Source organism: Meleagris gallopavo, chromosome 3 (assembly GCF_905368555.1).
Source record: "Meleagris gallopavo chromosome 3, MGAL_WU_HG_1.1, whole genome shotgun sequence".
Taxonomy (NCBI): domain Eukaryota; kingdom Metazoa; phylum Chordata; class Aves; order Galliformes; family Phasianidae; genus Meleagris; species Meleagris gallopavo.
Genome location: NC_139406.1, coordinates 76925021 through 76947029, shown reverse-complemented (window position 1 = coordinate 76947029; position 22009 = coordinate 76925021). Strand labels below are relative to the sequence as shown.

General features: G+C 35.5%; 1 protein-coding gene across 4 annotated transcripts in view; it reads right to left on the bottom strand.

Moving 5' to 3' along the window:
* The window catches only part of EMC2 (ER membrane protein complex subunit 2), a 118939-nt gene that overhangs the window by 8544 nt on the left and 88386 nt on the right, over positions 1–22009 (bottom strand). For all 4 annotated transcript variants that reach the window (XM_085221573.1, XM_085221574.1, XM_085221575.1 and 1 more), the window contains 6 exons: positions 18848–18933; positions 16192–16249; positions 4548–4633; positions 4318–4377; positions 1874–1955; positions 619–729 (listed from right to left, as the gene is read on the bottom strand). In XM_085221573.1, the coding sequence (XP_085077699.1) occupies positions 619–729; positions 1874–1955; positions 4318–4377; positions 4548–4633; positions 16192–16249; positions 18848–18933 (483 nt within the window). The remainder of the gene's footprint in view (positions 1–618; positions 730–1873; positions 1956–4317; positions 4378–4547; positions 4634–16191; positions 16250–18847; positions 18934–22009) is intronic.

Here is a 22009-nt window from a genome sequence, read left to right as displayed (position 1 = left end):
GTGCAAGTGAAGCCTCTGGGAGTACTAAAGCCCAAAAGGGCTTGACATAAATGAAAATTCTTCCAAATAATAAAGATGAATGATAAAATATTTAAAAAATGAACTGATCTTTGATGAAATTGACTTGAAAGATGGTTTGATAGTGTAACAAACTTGGAAGATGGCTATATCAATCAGTGATCAAATTATGTGAACAAAGACATGTGGAACAAGAAGTCAAAAAAAAAGTTTGCGTTTATATATGGAAAGCATAGAGAGCCAAGAGTTTGCTTCCACAGGAGAACATTTTCAAAAGCAACTGAAAATTACTGAAAAAAGCTGACCTGAAAAGTTCAAACTTCTTAAAAAATGCTTTGAAAATTGATATAATGAAGTATCATTACCCCACCTGGGATTGGGATCAAGATGCACATACTGGAATACAGAAACTAGCTTTAATATCTTTTTATCACTTTTGATCACTGGCATAATGCTGTTCATACTTCATAGCTGACACTATTAACACTGTTATTAAATACTATGTTAAACCAAAAAGAAGAACATACAGCAAATACCAAAGGATGATATATAAGCATTATAGCTTACAAAACGTTAACATGAGGAAAAAAACAAACTCACCATGTAAAGCCCAAACAAAGCTCTCATATTTCTGTTGTTAAGTTTCAGTGCTTGTGCAAAATATTTTCTTGATAGCTCTAGGTTTTCAAGCCCCCCTTGAGTATATTTAACCTGTAAAAACAATAGGCTCCTGAAAGTTGCACATCATCCATATTTTCAATCATTCATTTTTGACTCAAAGTTATTATGAAACTTCTTGTCAGGTTTGTTTGACATGATATTCCAGGTGAGTTCTACCAAAGGCCAAACATTGGCTTGGGAGAAACTTGAACTCTTTTCAGTGAATTAATGTAAAAATATTTAACTGTGGGGAAAACCAACGTTAATTTAAATCAGCTACTATAAAAAAAGAAAGTGATTATTTTGCACTTTCAATACTTACAATCTTGGGATAGTCTCTTATGAAATTACAATGGACTTTCAATTTAAATCTAAGTTCTGACTGTTACAAATCTGTACTAACTCTATATTCCTTCAGCACAACATTATAACATTATGCAACACATTGTCTTTAATTAGCTATTTACTGAAAAATAGTACACAAAGTTTAAAGATCGCTCCATTATTTTTTCTATTAATTTTGACTGCTATTAGAGCAACAAAAGGAGAAAACTATTAGAAGACATGCTTCATAGTTTTTCTATCACAAGGCTATTTAGACTTTCAAGTTTTGATATTAACTCAATTTTATCCATGCTAACAAAACAAATCAAATCCATTCCAAGTAGTTAAAGCATAATTTAGGGAAAAAAAATATCACACATCTGAAAAATGGTTACAACTAGCTAAAATTCTAGAGATATGACTTCAGAGGATCCTCTCTTCACACAGTGAGTGTTCTTTCAGGCAAAATTTCCTTTGTGAAGGATTCCAAGATCTAGCTCCACAGTACTAGATAATATATTATAGCTTCATAGTTATGATACATAGCCATCCAGTACTGTGGAAAAGTTTAAATTCTAATGCAGTTAATTTGAAAAGTGAATAAACACTTCAACAAGAATAGCCTATTTAAAAGGAATTTTTATCTTCAGTAATTCCTGCCTCAGCTCTTATTTATAGTTAAGTCACACTGAGTAACAAAATGGCTTTCTTAGCGTGGAAGTTCTTTGAGAAGTTAACATTCACTGCGCACTGTCTTAAATCTCCTAGAGAAAATTTAAATAAATTTTTATTCCATTTTCACCGCTTCAGTAACAAAAAAAAACCAACAATATGTATTCAAACATAACTGATTTTTCAGAAAAATACTCACTTCAGCATACTGCTGACAATATAAGTGGTTATGTGGATTCGTCATCATAAGCTCCTCTAAGCAGAAGGCTGCTTTTGCATATCTGAAGAATATAATAACAGCGACATAAAAATGAAACAGTACACAGCTTACGTCAGTTTCTTTACAGTACAATAAAAGGAGCCCTACTTGTTTTGTAACTCCCCATGACTCACAATGTAAAGAAGCGTTTTATTTTTAAGTCATGTTTGAAACCACAAATTTTTTACATTAAGAACGGTGAAAAATACACGAAATGTAATGGCTTTAATGTATATGGAAAGCAGAAATATTTAGCCTTTTTTACTAGTATGTGTCATTTCTTATTAACAAAAGTAATAAGTAGAAACAGGCATTATGTAATAGAAAACACAAAACAAAGTAGTTCTTAGTTTTTTCCTACAAGATTTTTCAGCTACATGGTGATTCCTACTCCACACTATATATCAGAACATGGTTAACATTGTCAGTCAGCTATCTACTCAGACTCAACCACAGAAACCCCTCAGAACAGTAGTAAAACTCAGACAGTCTAAATATACGCGTATGAAAATAGCGCTACCCCAGTCGAAATAACAGCATGTTATCATTGTAAAAGAAATTCTAGTATTTGTTCTTTAAATGAAAGCCCTCCAAAATAAATTACAAAGATAATCTTATGTGTTTGTTTGGGTTAATAGAAATCCTAGCTTCACAATCTTTCAACTAACAGGGTTTTTTCCTTTAGAATTTGCAGGATATTAGAGACATGATAGCATTGATGCTCATAGCTTAAATGACACGATGCTAAAATTCAGAGACAAAGTTTATAACGCCAGTGTTGGTAGATATGATCAGAGTAAAAGCAACTCAGCAACAATAAGAATATTAAAACACAAACAGTCAAATCTTATTTCCTAGAATAAGCAAACTGTGGGTTTTTTATTGTAACAGTCACGTATATATTTCAAAAGTTAATTTGGAAATAAAAGGATAATAATCTGACTGTCCAAAAGCAGAAGCCACACTCCTTACATCAAAACAAAATGTGGAACTAAGGATTACGTACATCTTGTTAAATAAGGCATGTTTATGAACAATACTAACACCATGGTGAATTCACCAGTAAGGCAGAATTTCTGAAACTGCTGAACAACTGATAATATGGTTGTTTTTTCTCAATTAGCAATTAGCTGCATTTTTACACAAGATTCATTTTCTTTTATCTACATCAAAATAATTATAATAATAAATGATGGTTAAAAAGGAAACAGTGAGCACAGTCAATTTTTTCAATGAACTAGAGAAAGTTCAGTTTTTTTACTTTTGAATTACAGCCCAAAGCAAACACAAGCAAAACCAATTTCTTTCTCAAGTTTTATTACACGATTTTGTAATAAAGACTGTTGCAAAAAAAAAAAAAAAAAAAAAAAGGAAAAAAAAGAAAAAGAAAAAACTGTAATGGTGTAATGGGATACGTATGTTTGCTCCATTGCATCATGCACAAAGAGATTTCACTGCCTGAATATATTTCTAACCATATACATATATTCAATATTTAATTCTTAAGTCAGCATGTGAAAGAGTTTAGCAGATGCTTTCTTTATGAACGGGGTAGATGGTGGACAATTTTTTCATCATTGTGAGAAAGGCTATTTCTTTCTGGAGAATCTGATTCACTACTAGAAAGGAAGGAAGAAAACAATGTGGTATAATTCAGGCTGGGCTGAAGAACTAAAGAAGTGAGGGAAAAAGATACGCCTTTGGGTGGAGGTTAGAATTAATACTGTGATATTAGAAAACTTGCACTAAGGCTTTGAGCTAATCCTCTCACACTGGGATTTCCTCCTGTCACTGCAGCAATAAAAAAAGCTAACAAAAACATTAAATATCCAATAAGCAAGTTACAACAACATCCAGCATTCTTGATTGCACTGGGTTTTGTACCCAGGCGACCAAATTCCTCCAACTTTGGATCCATGCTTTATTTATTTATTTTTTAAAGGTTACTTAAAGTTCCTGCAGAGGTAGGCTAATTGAAAATAAGAGTACTGCACATAGTTTGCTGTGATCGATTGTTTTTAGAGGCAAAGAATTTAAAATCTATACCCAGTTAAAAACATCACTTGAAAGAAAAATTAGAGAAAACGTGTGCTGTTCCTTGCTACACTTAAAACATTTATTTAAAAAAAAAAAAAAAAAAGTTTAATAAGTGATGAAACATACAAGTGATTAATGAAATTTGTTCCATTTTAAGATCAAATATCTTATTAATGTCCTAGCAGTCTGACAAGGCTGTTAATTATTTCCTGAGAAATTTTGTTATCTTGGAAATGAGACTTCATACTTTCTAACATCAGTTCTTCAAAACAATCACTGAGGTCTCTGACTTGCACAGAGCATATTTCAATTTAACATTTCTTATGAAGACTTCGCAAACAACTTACTCATGTTCATTGATGTAAAGTTCTGCAAGTTCATGCCAAGCTTCCTGGTCTCCAACAAATCTGTACAGAAAAGACAAGAGAGGAAAAAAGGCAGAAAGAAAGAATGTGTAGAGGGATTCTGTAAATGACCAACATGGAAGGAAAAGCGCAAATCAAATGCAAATTCCATTTTAATTAAAAAGATTTATGAGAATAGCAAAACACAATCTGTATTCTTGTGAGACACTCACTGTTCCAGATACTCATTCAGCTCTCGGATGGCCTCAAGATTTTTCCCCTGGGCTTTTCGAATGGCAATCTTACGCTTCCTTGCTGCCTATGGGTTGACATTAATAAAGGATTAGGGTCTCATAATTCCCTGGGTTTTTGTAAAGAAAGCAATTTGACTGTGCAAATTATTATCTCAATACCAGTGGAATTCCACTGCAGAACAACTGCTAGGTTGGAGTTTATAAACATACCCTATGACATCCCACTGAGGGACTGAAAACCTTTTCTTACAATCACATTATGTATGCTGTTCTTTGGAGGCACAAACTGTATGCATTATTTCATTCAAAGAAATGACTGTCCAGATTCTGATAATTAAAAAACAGCAGGAGATGCTAATCTTCAGCCATTCCAAAGGCCCCCACCTTGTCGTTCACAAAGTCCAAGACTATAGAGGAGATGTGGTGACCGAGTTTCAGAGAATCTCACAGATACATCTTGGTTGCCACTGTATAAATATGGCTTTCAGCCATTTTGAAAGATTCTCATCAAAGTGCTAAATGCCATCTTTAATTGCTGCACCAAGTGCATGAACAAGCTTCTCATCACTTTTGGAGCACAAAGTAGGCCTTTCAATGTAATCAGAATATAAAAAAGCTGTTTTGATGGCAAAGGCAAACAGTACTTCAATATGTGGGCAGAATATGTATTTCAACAGAAACAATGTAAAAACAAACACTTAATAATTATACTGTATTGAAATTTTGAACTCCATTAGACTTGTTACGGACCACCAGGAGAAAATATACACAGCATTTTAATAGCTAATTATTATATTCCAGTCTCCAAAATACATCGGTTACCCAGTCTCCAAAATACATCGGTTACACAGACTCCTGACCTCTAGCAGTTTTAAATCAGGTGCACTTAAGGTGTAATTCAAACCAACAGACATCTTCCCAGTAGTCTGACAGAGTTTGGAGCAAACAGCAATACACCACCACCAGTCTGAAAGTCATCACATCCGGAATCTGACAGAATAAGAGATCCAAATTCCAGCATAACCTGCCTCAAAGAGCACTATGGGCCAAATGCCGTGCTTGTAAGCCCTGCTCCCTGGGTGATCACAGCTGCTGTCAGACACGAGAAGACAGATGGTCTGTTTTGCATGATGTATCTGCATGTACACGCACACTTAGATGCCTTTTGTCCGTGAAATAATTATATTCATGAAAAACTTGTACACTGTCCCTGTAATACAGTCCCACTGCTTATTCCCCTCATAACTCTCAGTCCACTTCATTCCTTACAGAGAGGTTATTCAGTTGGGTATAGTCTTACAGAAGTCTTGGTTGCACAGAAACAGAGAGTTCTCACATTAGTTTTTTCATGATGAACCTTCCTAAGATTACATTCACATATACCCTGAAAGAGTTTGCATATTTTTACAGTGTTTTAAATATGTCTGTTCTTTTAAGCAATTTCTTATTCTTAAATGTCATTTGACAAAATTCATTTATCTTGGAAGAACACTGCAGTGCATGCATCATTTATGTAAACTACTTCAAGTAACATAAGAAATCAGCATAACCAAAGATGTTTTTAATGCTAACTGTGGGTTTATTCTTTCCTTTGAGTTTGCTCTCTTCACTTCCCCCAAGTACATACTCATTGCAAATCCAGTGAAAATCATTCAAAGAAAAAATATTTCACTCCTCAGTTTAAACACAAAGCAGAGGTAGAAAAACAATCCCTAAAAATGAGAAGAATTAGGATATAGGCAGCATGGTGGGTTTATCACAGTCGCTTTGTTACCCATTGCGTCTCTCGAACTGCAACATGTGAAATGACATTCATCTTTCTACTTTTATTGGGAGACATTTGGCTAAAATCCAAAACTGACTCTGGAAGTTTTAACTGCTGACCACATTTATCACTGCAATGATAGTATACACTGTTTATTTTATTAGAGAGCTTTTAAAAGAAAGATAACAGCATAATTAAACTTTCTTAAAGTTTTTTTTGTTAAGTGTAACAAGAAACAGATAACACGTTTATCAACTGCTACTATTACTAGACCAAAAAAAAAACAAAAAAAAAAATACCACCCCAAATCCCAAAACACTAACTCAGTGACTATCACATTTTATGAAGAGAGTTTTCATGAAGCAGATCGTTACCCCTGCCGTGGGGGAAGTGCTGCAGCAGCATTAAACTGCCCGCCCAGGGCTGGGATTACCCACAGCAGGAAACCCCAAAGAAGAGGGAGTGGGATAACCACATAGAAAGCCAAAGGAGCACAGCCTGCAATAATGGCTTACAAAGACAGAAGGTTTTTTCCAGGTGACAGACTAGCTACTTTAAGATGTAACTTTTGGACTGAAAATTCAGTTGCTATTTTCAAAATTTTAGGGGAAAAAAAGCCATGAAAAGACTGATAAAAAATAACCTGAGAACTGAAATAATCTGTTTAATATATAAAATCAATCAACGCATCTCACAGCTTCATTTGCAACAACAAACAGGAACACTCTACAAATGAGCCATCTTCTTTTTTCATTTCTAACATAAATCCTTCAGTTGCATGGAAAGGAAGTCTTCCAAACGTGCCTGCAAACAGATTCTCTCCATGGCTGTACTCCCACAGTACTCCCAAATAACATAAATCACCAGAACAACAAGATGTTAATTAAGGACAAGCTACAACTATTCCTCGTCAAAGATTTCAGCTGATGTTTACCTATAACAAAAATGTCATGTAATTTAATTAAGCATCAAGGGTAAAGGGGTAAGACATAATGACCAAGTTCTGATGGTAACACTTCAGAATAAGACAAATTATACATACATTTAAATGGAGTTTATTTGTTTCTAAACTGCACATAAAATTTCTTCAAAATAACACATTTTGTTTCCTATTTGAAAAAAGTAGTCCTTACAACTTCCAATTTCAATCCCCTTATCAAAATTAAAACAGCTTGTGGGCATGAAATCTGCAGTCTCCACACCCTCATAACAGCTGGGGTAATTTAGTTTATTTACAGAGAACTCTTCTTTGACAAAGACGCACAGATATTCAAACAGGTGCTAACATTCAAAGGAGAATCTGGGAACTGGAAACACAAAGTGTTTTGAACTGGCTCAGAATTTTTATAAGTATTAAAAATAGCTGGGAATTAAAACACAAGGTTTTGGGGGGGGGTGAGGTTGGGTTTTTTTTTTTTTTTTTTTTTTTTGTAGTTGCCTTTTTTAAGGAAATTCATATAACTTTTTAATCAGCAAAAAAAAAAAAAAAAAAGTAACAAAAATGTTCTGAACACACAGCCAAGAGACATACATGTAAGGCAGGTGGTTCAGTAGAAGAGATCCAGATTGCTCAGATCTGTGATCCCAAGCAGTCTTAGGACTGATTGAAAAATAAAGACCTGGAAGCAAAAAAGCACTGCTTTAGCTATATCCACAGACTACTCTCCCATCACACTTTCTAGCTCTTCTTTAAATACCATAAAACTATCAGATTTTTTTTTTTTTTTTTAAGTAATATAAATAAAGAAATGAAATTCAGTATGACTTCAGGAGTGTCTGTTTTAAGAAAATCAGGTGTGAGAAGGCATGCACTAAAATCAGATGTGGGCAATTTTGTATGCTGTAAACTTCTAATCCTTCTTCTGATTTATGCTCTGAGTCCCTGTGTGCCACAGTTTCCTCCTCAGTGAATAGGGCTTCACATCCAGGCAGCTTCCTGAGCATCTTGAGGAAAGTGAGGTAAGTAATGGCACACAGAGTGTCATCTTCTCTACTTCCATCAATTTAAACAAGATGCTTTACTGTGCCAAACCACCACCAATGCTAACAGTCACTCTGCCATTCAAAAACTGGTTACTTTTCAGAGAAAAGGTAAATTCTCACCCATACTATAGATTTAGCTGGCATATTTTATACATGCAATTCATTACCTGTTTTAATATCAGTAGAACTATTTTCAACAACCTGATTTGAGATTATTTTGAAGTTTACAGAGCATAGTAAAATAGTTGTAACAATTATGCTAAAGAAGATAGAAAAATGACATTCACATCTTACTTCCCACCTCTTTAAAAAAGTAAGATTTCTAAGAACTAGTCTGACATAAGAACAAAATGAATCTATTTCTACCTTAAATAAAAAAAAAAAACAAAAAAAAGGACAAAATTTTCTGTGTTGCAACAAGATATGCAGTGCTTGACTGCACAGAACATACAGTATGGAATTCCCCCTATCCATTTTCCAGGGTTTAAAACAAAATATTGGAATGGTTATTGGTTCATTCTGTAAATCCAGCATTCTTAATGGAAAGATATATGCCATCTTAAAGAAACACTTATACCGTAATCAGCATCATCTGGACTGAAGTACTTTACTATGTCACATTTATTAAACCACAAACCTTTCCGAGCTATTTCTTTTAAAGACAAATAATCCCCAATCTGGCAGAAGTACTAATCTCCCATTTGTCATGATTCCTTTTAATTGGCATTAAGTAGACTCAAAGTGCAGTGAAGATTTGAACATTTATCAACTTCTGCACTTGATTAGTAAACCATACCATAAGTTGTCTTTTTTAATGATTTAACAACTTAGAAAAGGTGCATTAGTCTAAGAGTCTGACACATTAAAATACTTTCCTTCAAATTGCAAAATACAAATCAAAAGAAAGGTGTAAAAAATTACAATGGAGTTAAAGGAATTTCATAGACGCCAAAAAATACCAATACCAAAAAAATAATCTGAATACAACCACAGTAACAAATATGCTGTTACCAGACTTTTTTTTTTTTTTTTTTTAATTAAATTAACCATGTAAGAGAGTTGCAAGTTCCATGCAGGAAAGAGATTCTGACTTGAAACAACTATGTTATGGATAGTGTCAAAGCATAAATAGCTATATTGAACACAGTTTTTTTACAGAGCTCCAGAGGTAAATCTATGAAACAGTAGGACATCGTGTCTGCAACCAGCACACAGCAAATTGGTGGAAGCCATAAAGGCCAAAAAGCTCAGGCCTAGAACTGGAAATCAGGACAAATGTTATTTATTAAAGGAGAGTAAGAACAGTTTATGTAAACAAAAATAAGGCTTCCCAGATCTACTGGAGTTCTTCAAAGTAGTCACTAATGGCTTGGATCAATAAAGATCCATTTAAAAGTGAGCTTTGATTTCAAAAAGAATTTCAACAGGATCTCTCACACAGCTCTAGAGGAAACTGCCCTGGACTAATAAGGGAAGTTCTTTGTGTGGTACATAAGTAGCTAAAAGATACCAAACACAGAAAAGTCAGTTCTCCTCACGGAGAATCCCAGGGTCGTATGTTCAGCATAATTTTAAGTGATCTAGCACAGACTGCCTCAAGTTGATTGATGATAATGAGTTACTCAAGTCTAAAGAATAAAAATCAATTGCAAAGAATAACATTCACAAGAGCAAATGCTAGCATGAATAAACAGCCCTTGAAATTTAATCCAAATGAAGGGATGCATGCAGAAAGGGTGAAACAATACTAATTTAATGTACTCAGCAAAGCTCTCCAAATTTGGCTAGTCAGGAACGATGCTGGAGTTGCAATAAACAGTTTCGTAAAATGCCAGTCCAGTGTTCAGTGGATGTCTTAAAACAAAACAGAAAATCTTCCCTTAAAAACCAAACCCCAATGGTGCTGGAATTATCAGAAAAGAATACAATGCATCATTTTTCTGTTGTAGAATTCCATAATGCTCTTGCTTTTTAATACTAATGCAGATGTGTGCTCTCCTTTCTCATGTAAACAATAAATAAAAGTACAAAGGACACTTGGAGAGAAGCAGGATTTCAGGACACAAAATGGTAACAAGAACTGCTAGACAGATTAGGACTTCTCAGTTTAGGGGAAAAAAAAGGCAAAAGATCCACAAAATCATGAATAAGAATGAATCAAGTGAACAGAAAACATCTACTGATTACAGCAAAGGTAAGAAGAAAAGAAATTTGCTCCGTCAGTGAATAAATGATAAAGTTTCATTGCTGAATGATACCATAGACACATGCACTGCAAACTTACTACAAATTTAAACAAGTTCAAAAGGCAGGTAAAAAAAATATCAATTCAAAAACTTCATGAAGAGCTATAAAATATAGAGTTAACACTTCTGGCACAGGAAAACCATAACATGAAGATTAATAGAAACTGGCAGAGCAGACTAGAGCATAATGTACGATTGCCCAGTTCCTATACACTTCTTCCAGTATCTGCTATTGGTCACTGTCAAAACAAGACAAGCTAAATGCACTTTTGGCACAAATTCAGGATAGCTGTTCTTATGTCTTCAAATACTTTATTTCAAGGAACAAAATCTCCACTAAGGTTTAAGAAAAATGCTACACCCACAAAAGGAAAACATGGGAAAAATGCTGGAATGTACTCTCCTATCTCAGTGCACTATGATTAAACAAGAAGGAAAACAAGTTTTACAAAGGCAGATGATGCTCCAACTGTCAGAAGACGAAAACTTTTCTTCAGGATCCCTGTTCTGCACCCCCAGTTTAATCACCAGATCTCCTTGGGGGACTATCCAAAGAAGCAGCTGCAGCTCTTCATATCTCTCACTAACTCCATCCTGTGTCAGGCACAGTGCCAAACTTTCTTCTCCAACTTCCCTTAAACGTACCACCATACAAACCTAAAACTGGGACTAGTTGCACCTTTCCCAGCAGGGCCATCAATGTCTATGATGAAGCATACACGTCACTTCACAAAATTCCCTCTATTAGCAGGTATTTCATTTGGTAAGCAATTTTCCCTTTTGAAACTTAAAGCCTCCAGTAGACAAACCTGCAAGAACTTCAATGGAGGCCTCTTCAAAATAAATGCATTGTTACTGCAGGAACTGTAAAGAATTATCACTGTTCAGACTATAAATAAGTATCGATGTTTAGACAGTGCTCATTATTCTTACCTTGATCAATAAAGATAAGGAATTGGAAGAAAATAAGTTACCTGTATAGTCAAGGTGATAGTAATACACAATGATTAAAAAAAAAAAAATGCTAGGAAGCTATTTATGATATCTAATTCCTGCCTTTTTACATGAAATACAATCCTAAGATTTCACTCTTATTTTTTTTCTAGTATCTGGACTCCAATATGTCTTTAGTCATCTCAAGATAGCTTGGCTAGTGAAAGAATCTCAAAATACTACAGAAGTGTGTTAATTCATGTGATCCTATAAATATACTTGTTGATCATTCCTGGAAACACAGCTGTTAGCACTCTGGGTGAATTCATGGTCTTTCCATTTTCTTAAGTAATTTACTGTCTTGTTCTTTAAACTCCATTTTTAATTCTTCATTCAGTGAATGTTATTTTACTAGACCATGAAGGTAACAAGATTATCCACATACCCTAAGCTAAGCAAGCATATACAGTGTCTTCTTGCATTAAAAGCTTAGTTGAAAAAGTGGCAAGAATCACACCAATAAAGACATCAGATTTTCTGGGGATTAGAATTAAGGCAGAACTGTGTGTCTTATCTCACTTTCCCCTTTTCTTGACTAAGTGCTCTGCAATCTTATTGATGGTTGAGCTGAGGTATCAAGACAAACTACAGCTGTACGAGGATGACAGTGGAGTGGTTTAGACACCAGCACAAAACTTGGACATTTGATCTCAGTTTCCTTTTCACCATTAGTCTTTGCACTTCTGGACAGGTCATATAAAGAAGGGCTCAATTCATAAAAATACTTATGTATTTTATCAAAGTAGATGGGTGCTCATGCAAATTACTCTCCAAAAGCAGAAACCTTTGCCAGGGTACAGTAATGCAAAAATGCATTCAACATAATTTGATACAGACATGTACACATGGTTTAAAAATTATATTATCATTTAAAATCCATTACAAAATTGAAATCAATGGCAAAATTGGAAAGTCATTTACTTTGAAACTGAGTCCTAAACAATTTTGCAGAGCTGTTTTCATCTGCTCTACACATGTAAAATGGTAGTACTGTTTCCTTTCACGTGGATGCTGCAGACAAGCAAGAAGTAGAAAACCACTCAAGATACTATTTTAATTTGTAAAATTTTTATGCAAAAACCTCATCCCAAGAAATTAGATCTTGAGTATCAAATAGAAAAATATAGATATGTCAATTTCTGAGCAGATTTCCCATTACATTTTACAAAAACTATCCAAAATTTAATTGCTACTGTAGTGTCAGGACCAGTAATGAAGATCCTGAAAATACTGTGAAGATCAGTGTACAGATTAAAAATAGCTAGAGATTAAATGTGCCATTAAATTTCATATTACAAAGTTATATGAAATTTTATCCTTCATTATCTTAATCAATACAGCTCAATAGTACCTACTAACTCAAAAGACTAAGACTACTGGTCATTTTAAGAGTTTGCATTTTCTGGCATTTTTAAAGTAGCATACCTGAACCTTCAGCATTATCCTCAGGAGATATGAAGTAAACCTGTCTTCTCTTTAGTGAAATAACAGAACTGCAGAACTGTTTCCTTGGTATATGCCTTCATTATTAGACCCTAAACAGTTACTGACACAACTAGTACATACCAGGTTCTACAGGGAATGAGACAACTTCCACCAGTAGGTCTCAAAGCCGTTTATTGACAGAAGAAAACAAGTGCTTGAAAGTAAAGTGTTAATCTTTATTTAAAAAAAAAGAAAAAAAAGGAAAAAAACCCAAAACTTAAATGTTAATACAAATTGCTCTTTTCTATCTCTCATCTACCCTTCTAACCACCTAACTTTTCTGTACCTGTCCCTCTCTCTTTGGCACTCACGATTTCTGCTTTATTCCCTTTTCACTCTGTTCCTTTGGGATGTTCTTTCTTTTCCCATACTCACCACCTGGGTGCAACTCAGAAAAGAAACAAGCCTCCCTGCTTTCTTACCCTTTCCCACAACACTACAGTAATGAGAAACAACATTTTCTCTCCGAAGCCTGGGACAGATCATGCTCAATACACTTAGAAGATGTATTTAATAAAAAAATTCAGCAGTTTCTACTGAGATCACAAAATGAACACATTCAAATACTTGTAATTTAGACAGATTTGGATGTTTTTCCTCATAGAATACTAAAAGTTGCATTCTACTAACAGTTGTTTTCCTGTTGGTATCCAAGGCTTTACTCCAAAGTACAGCAGGATGAGGTCTCCCCAATAAAATAAATTAACGGCAAAAACAAACAACCAAATCTTTTCTCCCAATCCTTATGAAAAACAATGTCCTCCTTATTTCGTTCTGAGAAACAGCATAAGTATGCTGGTCTATAAATAACTTGGCCACTGTTTGGCATCAGTATAAAGACTTTCAATTGGATACTAAATTAAATTTTAATTAATAAAAAAAGACCCGCGATGGAAAATATTATGCAGCCTTAATAACAGAATAATCTGCCAACTACAGCTCTAATATGCCTGTATTTCATCTCAAATGGGCAAGAAAGGAAAAGGTTGCCAGGCTGATTGCATTAAAATGCATACAAGTTGTGCTTTTCACAGAAGTCACATTTCATTCAAAGATACTAACCTCCTTAGAGAAGAGACTGACTTCCTAACGCCTACCAGCTTTGGAAAATGAAACATGATTTCCGAAACGACAAAACTAACTTTGCTCCATTGTTACACAAATAATCTTTTTTAATATAGAGTGAAGTTTGATGGTTGAGAGATATTGAGAATTGAGATGGTTGAGAAATACTGAGAGATTATCATATTTTAAGAAAACTACTTTGAATTGTATTTTGAGAAATGAAATCTAAGAATTAGTGTTAATTTAAATTTCAAAATTTGCAACAAAACCTTATCCAAAAGCATAAGTGCCCATTATATAATTTGATTTCAAGGCTAACTGATAATGGAGAAGCCTGTTAGGAATTTAAAATAAAAGATTTTTCTTGAAAATGCTTCTCCCATGCTTCTCACCAGTTGAAATTGTCAGTTGATGCAGTGTATGATTTTTGCATGATTTGTGTGAACAAATGTCTATGTTTCACTCACAGCACTTGCCAAACTGTTTAATATATATAACCAACTCCACGTGTCCACACATCAGAAGAAATTGTTATAAAGTAAGGTGACTGCCAACACAAACTGAGCAACAGCTTCTTTTTAAAAATCTCGATTATTTTCCTACAGCAGTCACATGTGTGCATGGAAATAATTAACAGATAAAAGACACAAAGAAACCTACATATGTCAATTTCTCCAAACTTTATATTTAATTTTCACTTTTCACAGGCAAGACTGAGCCAATCTGTCCAACAGTTATACAGCAAGAAACTTCTGCTCTGCATTTTAAACTGTTTGCTTCTAGTCTCAGATTTTCAGAAATCCAATAAGTGATGGAACTATTACAAAATTTACATCTTATGTTTCTAAGTATTAATGTTTTATGGATCTTAATGATTTTCTCACACAGAAAATCTAAATTAGGCCTATTACTTAAACATATTACGTTGTTCTAGAAAACTATCCCACAAACACCTTACTCAGATGACATTAGCTATGTTGAGACAGCTGAAAAGTGAAACAGACAAAAACACACTCTTCAAAGACCTGTGGTCTACAGATGTCACTGTAATATGGTGCTCCATTCTTCAAAGGCTTTAGCAGAAAGCCATAAAATGTGCACCTAAGTGACCTACTCTTGTGGCTTCACTGTAGGTGGTTTCCCTCTCATTTTAACATTTGTGACTTTGAAGACTTAGTGCATTTTTGGGTTGTGCACTGCTAAGATCCGTGAAAATATATGGCAATAATCTACACATCTTATGTTCAAACTTTTTGTCATAAACATTACAGACTTACTAAGAAGATCACCTACGTTTGTCTTGCAAACAAAGTTCAGGACAGACTAGTTTAGGGAAAGTGAAAATTAGGAATGAAGAATTGAAATAGCTCTTTTTACCTACACACCAAAAAACTGTTGAGTTAAATCAATGTTAAATGACTGACTTTAGTCTATCAATGTTGTCTGAGAGATCAACTTGGTATTATTACAAGATGCATTGCCCTAAAAATAATTTGTCACCATCCCTTTTTTGTTAATGGTTTACTTCATGTAAGTGCTTGCACTTTATATATATCAATTAGCCTTGCTAACCCCGTAATCCATTTCAACTCCTGAATAACAGACCACATCAAATAAGACAAGTGCAGAAAGGCAGAGGTTTAAATTGTACCAGTGAGAGTTTATAAGAGACAATCAAATGTCTACAACAGCCAAAGTATTTTACCTGCACAGAAGTCTAACCAATACTGAGATCCAGTTCCTCAAAATCAAGTAACAAGACAAACATATCCTTCAAACAAGCAATTGATAATAATCACCGTTAACTGACATCAATCTAAGTCTTACTAAGGATTACTGGAAAGGTTAACAGCTATAATCCTATGTCTTCTAAACTCAGTATTTAAGCAAGTATTAAACCACATCATCTCTTCATGAAGAGAATCTTATTTGTTATAAAGGCAACAAGGTAACACTCATAGTTATAATACTAGGAAGCTAAAGGAAACAAATACAGTAATACTGACAAGCATTTTTCCGCAGTGAAACCCACAAAATGTCAGTTTCAAATAAACCACCGCAGTTAAGAAAAGCTTTTTAAACTTACTGTATTGGTTGCATCCTCTTGTAAAATTCTATCATATAATTGGATGGCATCATCGTACCTGTTCGAAGAAATCATTCACATTTATTTTTGCTAAAACAGAATTTTGACTATATGACTGCCCTTGCAATAGTTACTAACACTCCTGTACTTTTTATACTGAATATAATTATGCAAACAAAATTGTGCAGACAAAATTAAATAAAATAAATGGCAATTTATTCATGGAATACAATTTCAGCAACTAATACATTTTACACCAAACTTGTCATACTCCCTCTTTCTGTTCTTTTCTTCTGTACCTCATAGATCCAATCACCACAACCCAAATCTCTCTTCTTTCCCAAGAAGCAGAAATCCCAAAATTTGACAGGCCATTCAAAATAATGACTTTTCACTTAATTACTGAAATTTAAAACTTCTCATATATCTCTTTTGTTATGATTTTGTAAATTTAAGCTGCAAAGAATAAACTGCAAAGACTCGTAACGCTAGAGCAACCCCTAGTCTTTACCATAAATCATGAAAGGAAACTCTTTTCCACCACCAATACATAGGTTTTATTAATTAATTCTGCTATTTCAAGTTTGCTCAAAGTAAATTACTCCAGTTACTATAAACACTGTGCGCCTTCTGTAGGAAGTAGGTTTATGTGTTTAGCTAGCCATGTGCAGAACCCAAACTGGACAAATTAAACAATTCAACTCAAAATACATTGGACTACACAGCTACCGGGCTATCACCACACAACCAAGGCATGCTTTGTCTCTTCACAAATATTTTGACAAGCAGTTTATCTGAGGTACTGCTGATTTTGTTGCTGCACATCACCTTCTTACCTCAGACACCCATTACATACTGGTACTGCTTTCTGAGCACTGCCACAACATGCATAGCCCAGCTTTCCAATCCAGTTACCATAAGGTGTAAGCACAAAAGTGAAAAGAAGCACAAAAGCAGCAACGAGTAGAAGGTGACTGCTACTGGCAAGTTGAGCAGAAACACCGTATTTGTGTTCCCCATTAGCTGCTACTTTATCCTATGCATTTCACAAGGCTGAACACAAAGCCCATAACCCCAGGTTAACTAAGTCAAGTTCCAGAAGAGTATTCTCTTGATCAGCAAGCGTCTATGAGGATGTTCCTCTTTATTTCCCTTTTCTGGTGAGGAAGGCAGGATTTTAACAACTCTCGAAGGCACTTGGAATTTAATGAGAAGTGCACTTCTACAGAGCATGTGATCACCCCAGACAAAGTCTCCTTAGGCTTCATTTATAGGCAGTGGAAAGAGGCAGGCCTTTCTAGGGCACAGTTCAGAACAATCATAGGTGGGCTTCTGTACACAACAACCCACACCTAAAGCCCATTCTTCTCCTCCAGCTTCTAGAGAAAACCTGTTGACAAGTAACCTTGGCTTCTGTTATACTGCTCCCCTCATAGTTCAGTCTCAAGGATTTAAACTGACCACAACACCAGAACAATTTAAAAAAACACTATTGAAAAGCTGAAGCTCAGTCCCATTTCATTGCTGAAACAACACAGTGATTGGGAGGTATTAACTCCTACAGAGATCCGTCTCCATGCAATAGCATCTTCAGTGTAGACAAACACACCTGAACAGAATTATGATATTTTGCACTTTTGGACAGATTTTGGGAAAAGGGTGTAAAACATCTGCTAAGCTGCTAAGCTCTCAGTGTACTTGTACCCCACATCAAAAGGAGACTGCTAAGTTTAATGGAAATTTTTCAGGATGATGTAGAGCATAAAATCTGGAATTTCTAGTTGCACTAAGACTGCTTCTGTGCTAATGAAATCCAGTTATCCTCCCTTTTTTTTTCAAGCAAAGGACTTTCACTCATGGATCATATCAAACTATATTTTCAAATTTAATTTTGCAAGAAAATAGATAAAGAACATCTGCTAAATAAATATATTTTTTAAAAGTATTTAGGCATTCACTTCAAAATTCCAATTCCTTCATTAAAGATGGGCCAAAGGCTCGAAGTCCCATTAACTCTGTATAGCATGAAATGAAGGTCATTCCTTTTGGAAAAGTTCTCAACTGTTCATTATTTTAATAATTCATATTACATTTGGTATGTTATAAACATTTTATAGGATATTTTACAATTTTTCTTCTTTTAGTTTCTGCCATTTTTGAATTGCTTCTATGAAGAACTCTATAGTGATTCATATTAAGTTCTACTTGACTTATGAAGACTTGGAAAACAAAGAAAAAGAGCTCCATTTTGAAGCGTTCAGAAGCACAGAAGTACAGTTAAGCAAAAAAAGTCTGTCAGTCATTTTCATATTCTGCTCTAGGTCTGCAAGATGAAATGTATACCTCACAGATGTTGCCAAAAAAGTGCCTCATGTTTTACCGTATAATAACTTAGACTGTCAAGTAATAGATCTTTCCAATCTATGAAGTCTGACAGAACATTGCAAAAATGTAACATTGTATAGTACAAGCAAAAACACAATAAAAAATGTCTAAACATAACATGATCATGCACACCATTATTTTCTTTATAGAAACTGGATAGCATTGCTTTGCCATGCTTTTACTATGCCTGAATTCCTTTTTAAGAAATAGCATGCATCTTTCCACATAGAAAATACATTAATTTTTTTTTTTTTTTAAATCAAGGTTTTACCTTTCCATAGCTTCAAATCTCATTCCAGTTAATCGCTTAACTCTATGGCTCCCAGGAAACTGCCTCCTTAGTTCCTGAAGACAAAACTGTACAAATAAAATAAAAAATACTACAGTGAATACAGAAGTGGGGAAAAAAGAAGTCCTTGGCTGATGAATTCAACAGCCTGAAACGTGACCTTTGATTAAAAGTTAACACCTGTTTTTGAAATAAGCAATAAAATGTACTGATAAAGAGAAGTTCAGAAACTGAAATTTTGTCTGTTAGAAGACTAATTTTAAGAAATATTTTCCACATAGTTTTTTAGATCATTGAGGCTTCCTGGAAATAGTTATTTGCTCTGAAAAGTAAACTTACTTACTATAAGTAAACTCATTTACTGATGCTATGAAACACTGAAGTCTACTTAGTTTCCTCATAATAACATAAGACAGTTAAGAAAAATAAAGACAGTAAGAACTTATGTGATACTTCCTTAATAAATGGGTATCTTACAATGGAACAAATGATGTTAATTCTGGGCTCTGTGTTTATTTTTTAAATAAAACTTTGAAATCCAAAGAAAATGGTTGTCACTGACTTGAACAGAGCCTGTTGGCAGAGGAGGTATAACTTCTAACTCCTGAAATCAATGAGACATCTGGGCTGGATAAAAGGAATTCAACACAGACAGATTTCTCCAGATTAGCAAAAAAAAAAAAAAAAAATTAAAAAAAAGGCATGTTTGACAGAGGGACTGAGTCACAACTTCCCCAGAGCAAACTGACGAATCATATCATAGCTGTGGCTACGCAGCAGTGCAAGGTTTGTAGCTGAGTTGTTACTTTTTGATGAGAAGCAGAGTAGAGCCCAATCTCTTCAGAAGACAAACAGTTGAAGTTTTGTTAAAAACTTCACACACAATGTTCCTTTTCAAAGCACTTATTTATAGAACTGAGCTTAAAAACTTGTTCTTCAAATCTAAGTTTCTGGCTAAGGTCTATCCACATAATCTGTTCCATTTCATCACATCTGCTGGTGAAAGTAAGAAATGCAAACAGATAAGTGAATCAGTAAAAATTAGCAAAATTAGCACAAACGCTGTGTTGCTAGATGAAGGGCTGCTGGTGAAGTAGAAAAACCTTCACTGCTTTTCTCCAGCACTTGTTCAAAAACTGACAAAACTTGTTTGCAGTAATACTGGATCTCACAAGCTGCAGATGGATTTCACCCAGAAAAAAAAAACAACAAACGATTAACCCAAGAAACGCTGATGAAGAATGCAGAAGTACTGGGAGACTAGAACCACTCAACACAGACCCAACTAGGTCACTATCCAGTTGAATTCAGGAGCTAAGAGACCAAAATAAATTCCTGCAGATTAAGAAATCAAAAGAAATAATCTGATATGAAAAGTTGTGAGAGTGCTCTGAACAACTTGCTGTAGCACTTTTCAAAACAAACCAAAAGAAGTCCCCTGCATGATAAGCTAGACTATATCTTACATATTGCTCTCATCACAGCAGTGCAGAGTTGGATTGATTGACTTATTAACTTGTACTCCCTGTAATCGTGTATTATAATATATTTCACATATATTTCAATATATTTCAATCAAAGCCTTTGACACTGTCTCCCACAGTATTCTCCTGCAGAAGCTGGCAGCCTGTGGCTTGGACAGGTACGCTCTTGGCTGGGTAAGGAACTGGCTGGAGGGCCGAGCCCAGAGAGTGGTGGTAAATGGAGCTAAATCCAGCTGGCAACCTGTCACGAGTGGTGTTCCCCAGGGGTCGGTGCTGAGGCCTCTCCTCTTCAGTATCTTCATTGATGACCTGGATGAGGGCACTGAGTGCACCCTCAGTAAGTTTGTGGATGACACCAAGTTGGCTGAAAGTGTGGATCTGCCTGGGGGTAGGAAGGCCCTACAGAGGGATCTGGACAGGCCGAATAGCTGGGCTGAAGCCAATGGGATGAGGTTCAACAAGGCCAAATGCCGGATCCTGCACTTTGGCCACAACAACCCCATGCAACGCTACAGGCTTGGGGCGGAGTGGCTGGAAGATTGCGTAGAGGAAATGGACCTGGGGGTACTGATGCTCAGCTGAACATGAGCCAGCAGTGTGCCTCGGTGGCCAAGAAGGCCAATGGCATCCTGGCTTGCATCAGGAACAGTGCTGCCAGCAGGAACAGGGAAGTGATTGTCCCCCTGTACTCAGCTCTGGTGAGGTCACACCTCAAGTACTATGTCCAGTTTTGGGCCCCTCACTGCAAGAAAAACATTGAGGCCCTGGAGCATGTTCAGAGAAGGACAATAAAGCTGGTGAGGGGTCTGGAGCACAGGTGTTACGAGGAGCAGCTAAAGGAGCTGGGATTGTTCAGTCTGGAGAAGAGGAGGCTCAGGGGAGACCTTGTTGCTCTCTATAACTACCTGAAGGGAGGTTGTAGTGAGCTGGGGGTCGGCCTCTTCTCTCGTGTAACTGGTGATAGGACTAGAGGGAATGGCTTCAAGCTGCGGCAGGGGAGATTCAGGCTGGAGGTTAGGAAATATTATTTCTTTGAAAGAGTGGTCAGGAGCTGGAATGGGCTGCCCAGGGAGGTGGTGGAGTCACCGACTCTGGAGGTGTTCAAGGAACGTTTGGATTTTATGTTGAGGGACGTGGTTTAGTGAGAGCTATTGGTGATAGGTGACTGGTTGGACTGGGTGATCTTGTTGGTCTTTTCCAACCTTGGTGATTCTATGATTCTGAAATGCTGCATTTTTTAACAAGAGCCTCTATCAGTTCACACAGAGAGAACTGGTTCTACACAACATCAATAATCTACTTTTCAGTTTCTCTCAAAAACTCAGCAATTGCAATGGCAAATCTCATTTATTTGTGAAACTTCAATTTGCAGTTAATCTGCTTTCTGATTTTTTCAGCAACATAAACTTTTAATTTTAAAGGTATGACAAAAGGTAAAGAAATATACATCTGAATTTAAGTATGTAAACACTGGTAATACAGATGCTTACCAGTAACAGGCACTTTCAACAAAGAACAAAACAAACAACAAAAACACAAATCAAAAGCTAGATAAATCATAGAATGGTCTGGGTTGAAAAGGACCACAATGATCATTTAGTTCAACTCCCTGCTGTGTGCAGGGTCGCCAACTACCAGACCAGGCTGCCCAGAGCCACAT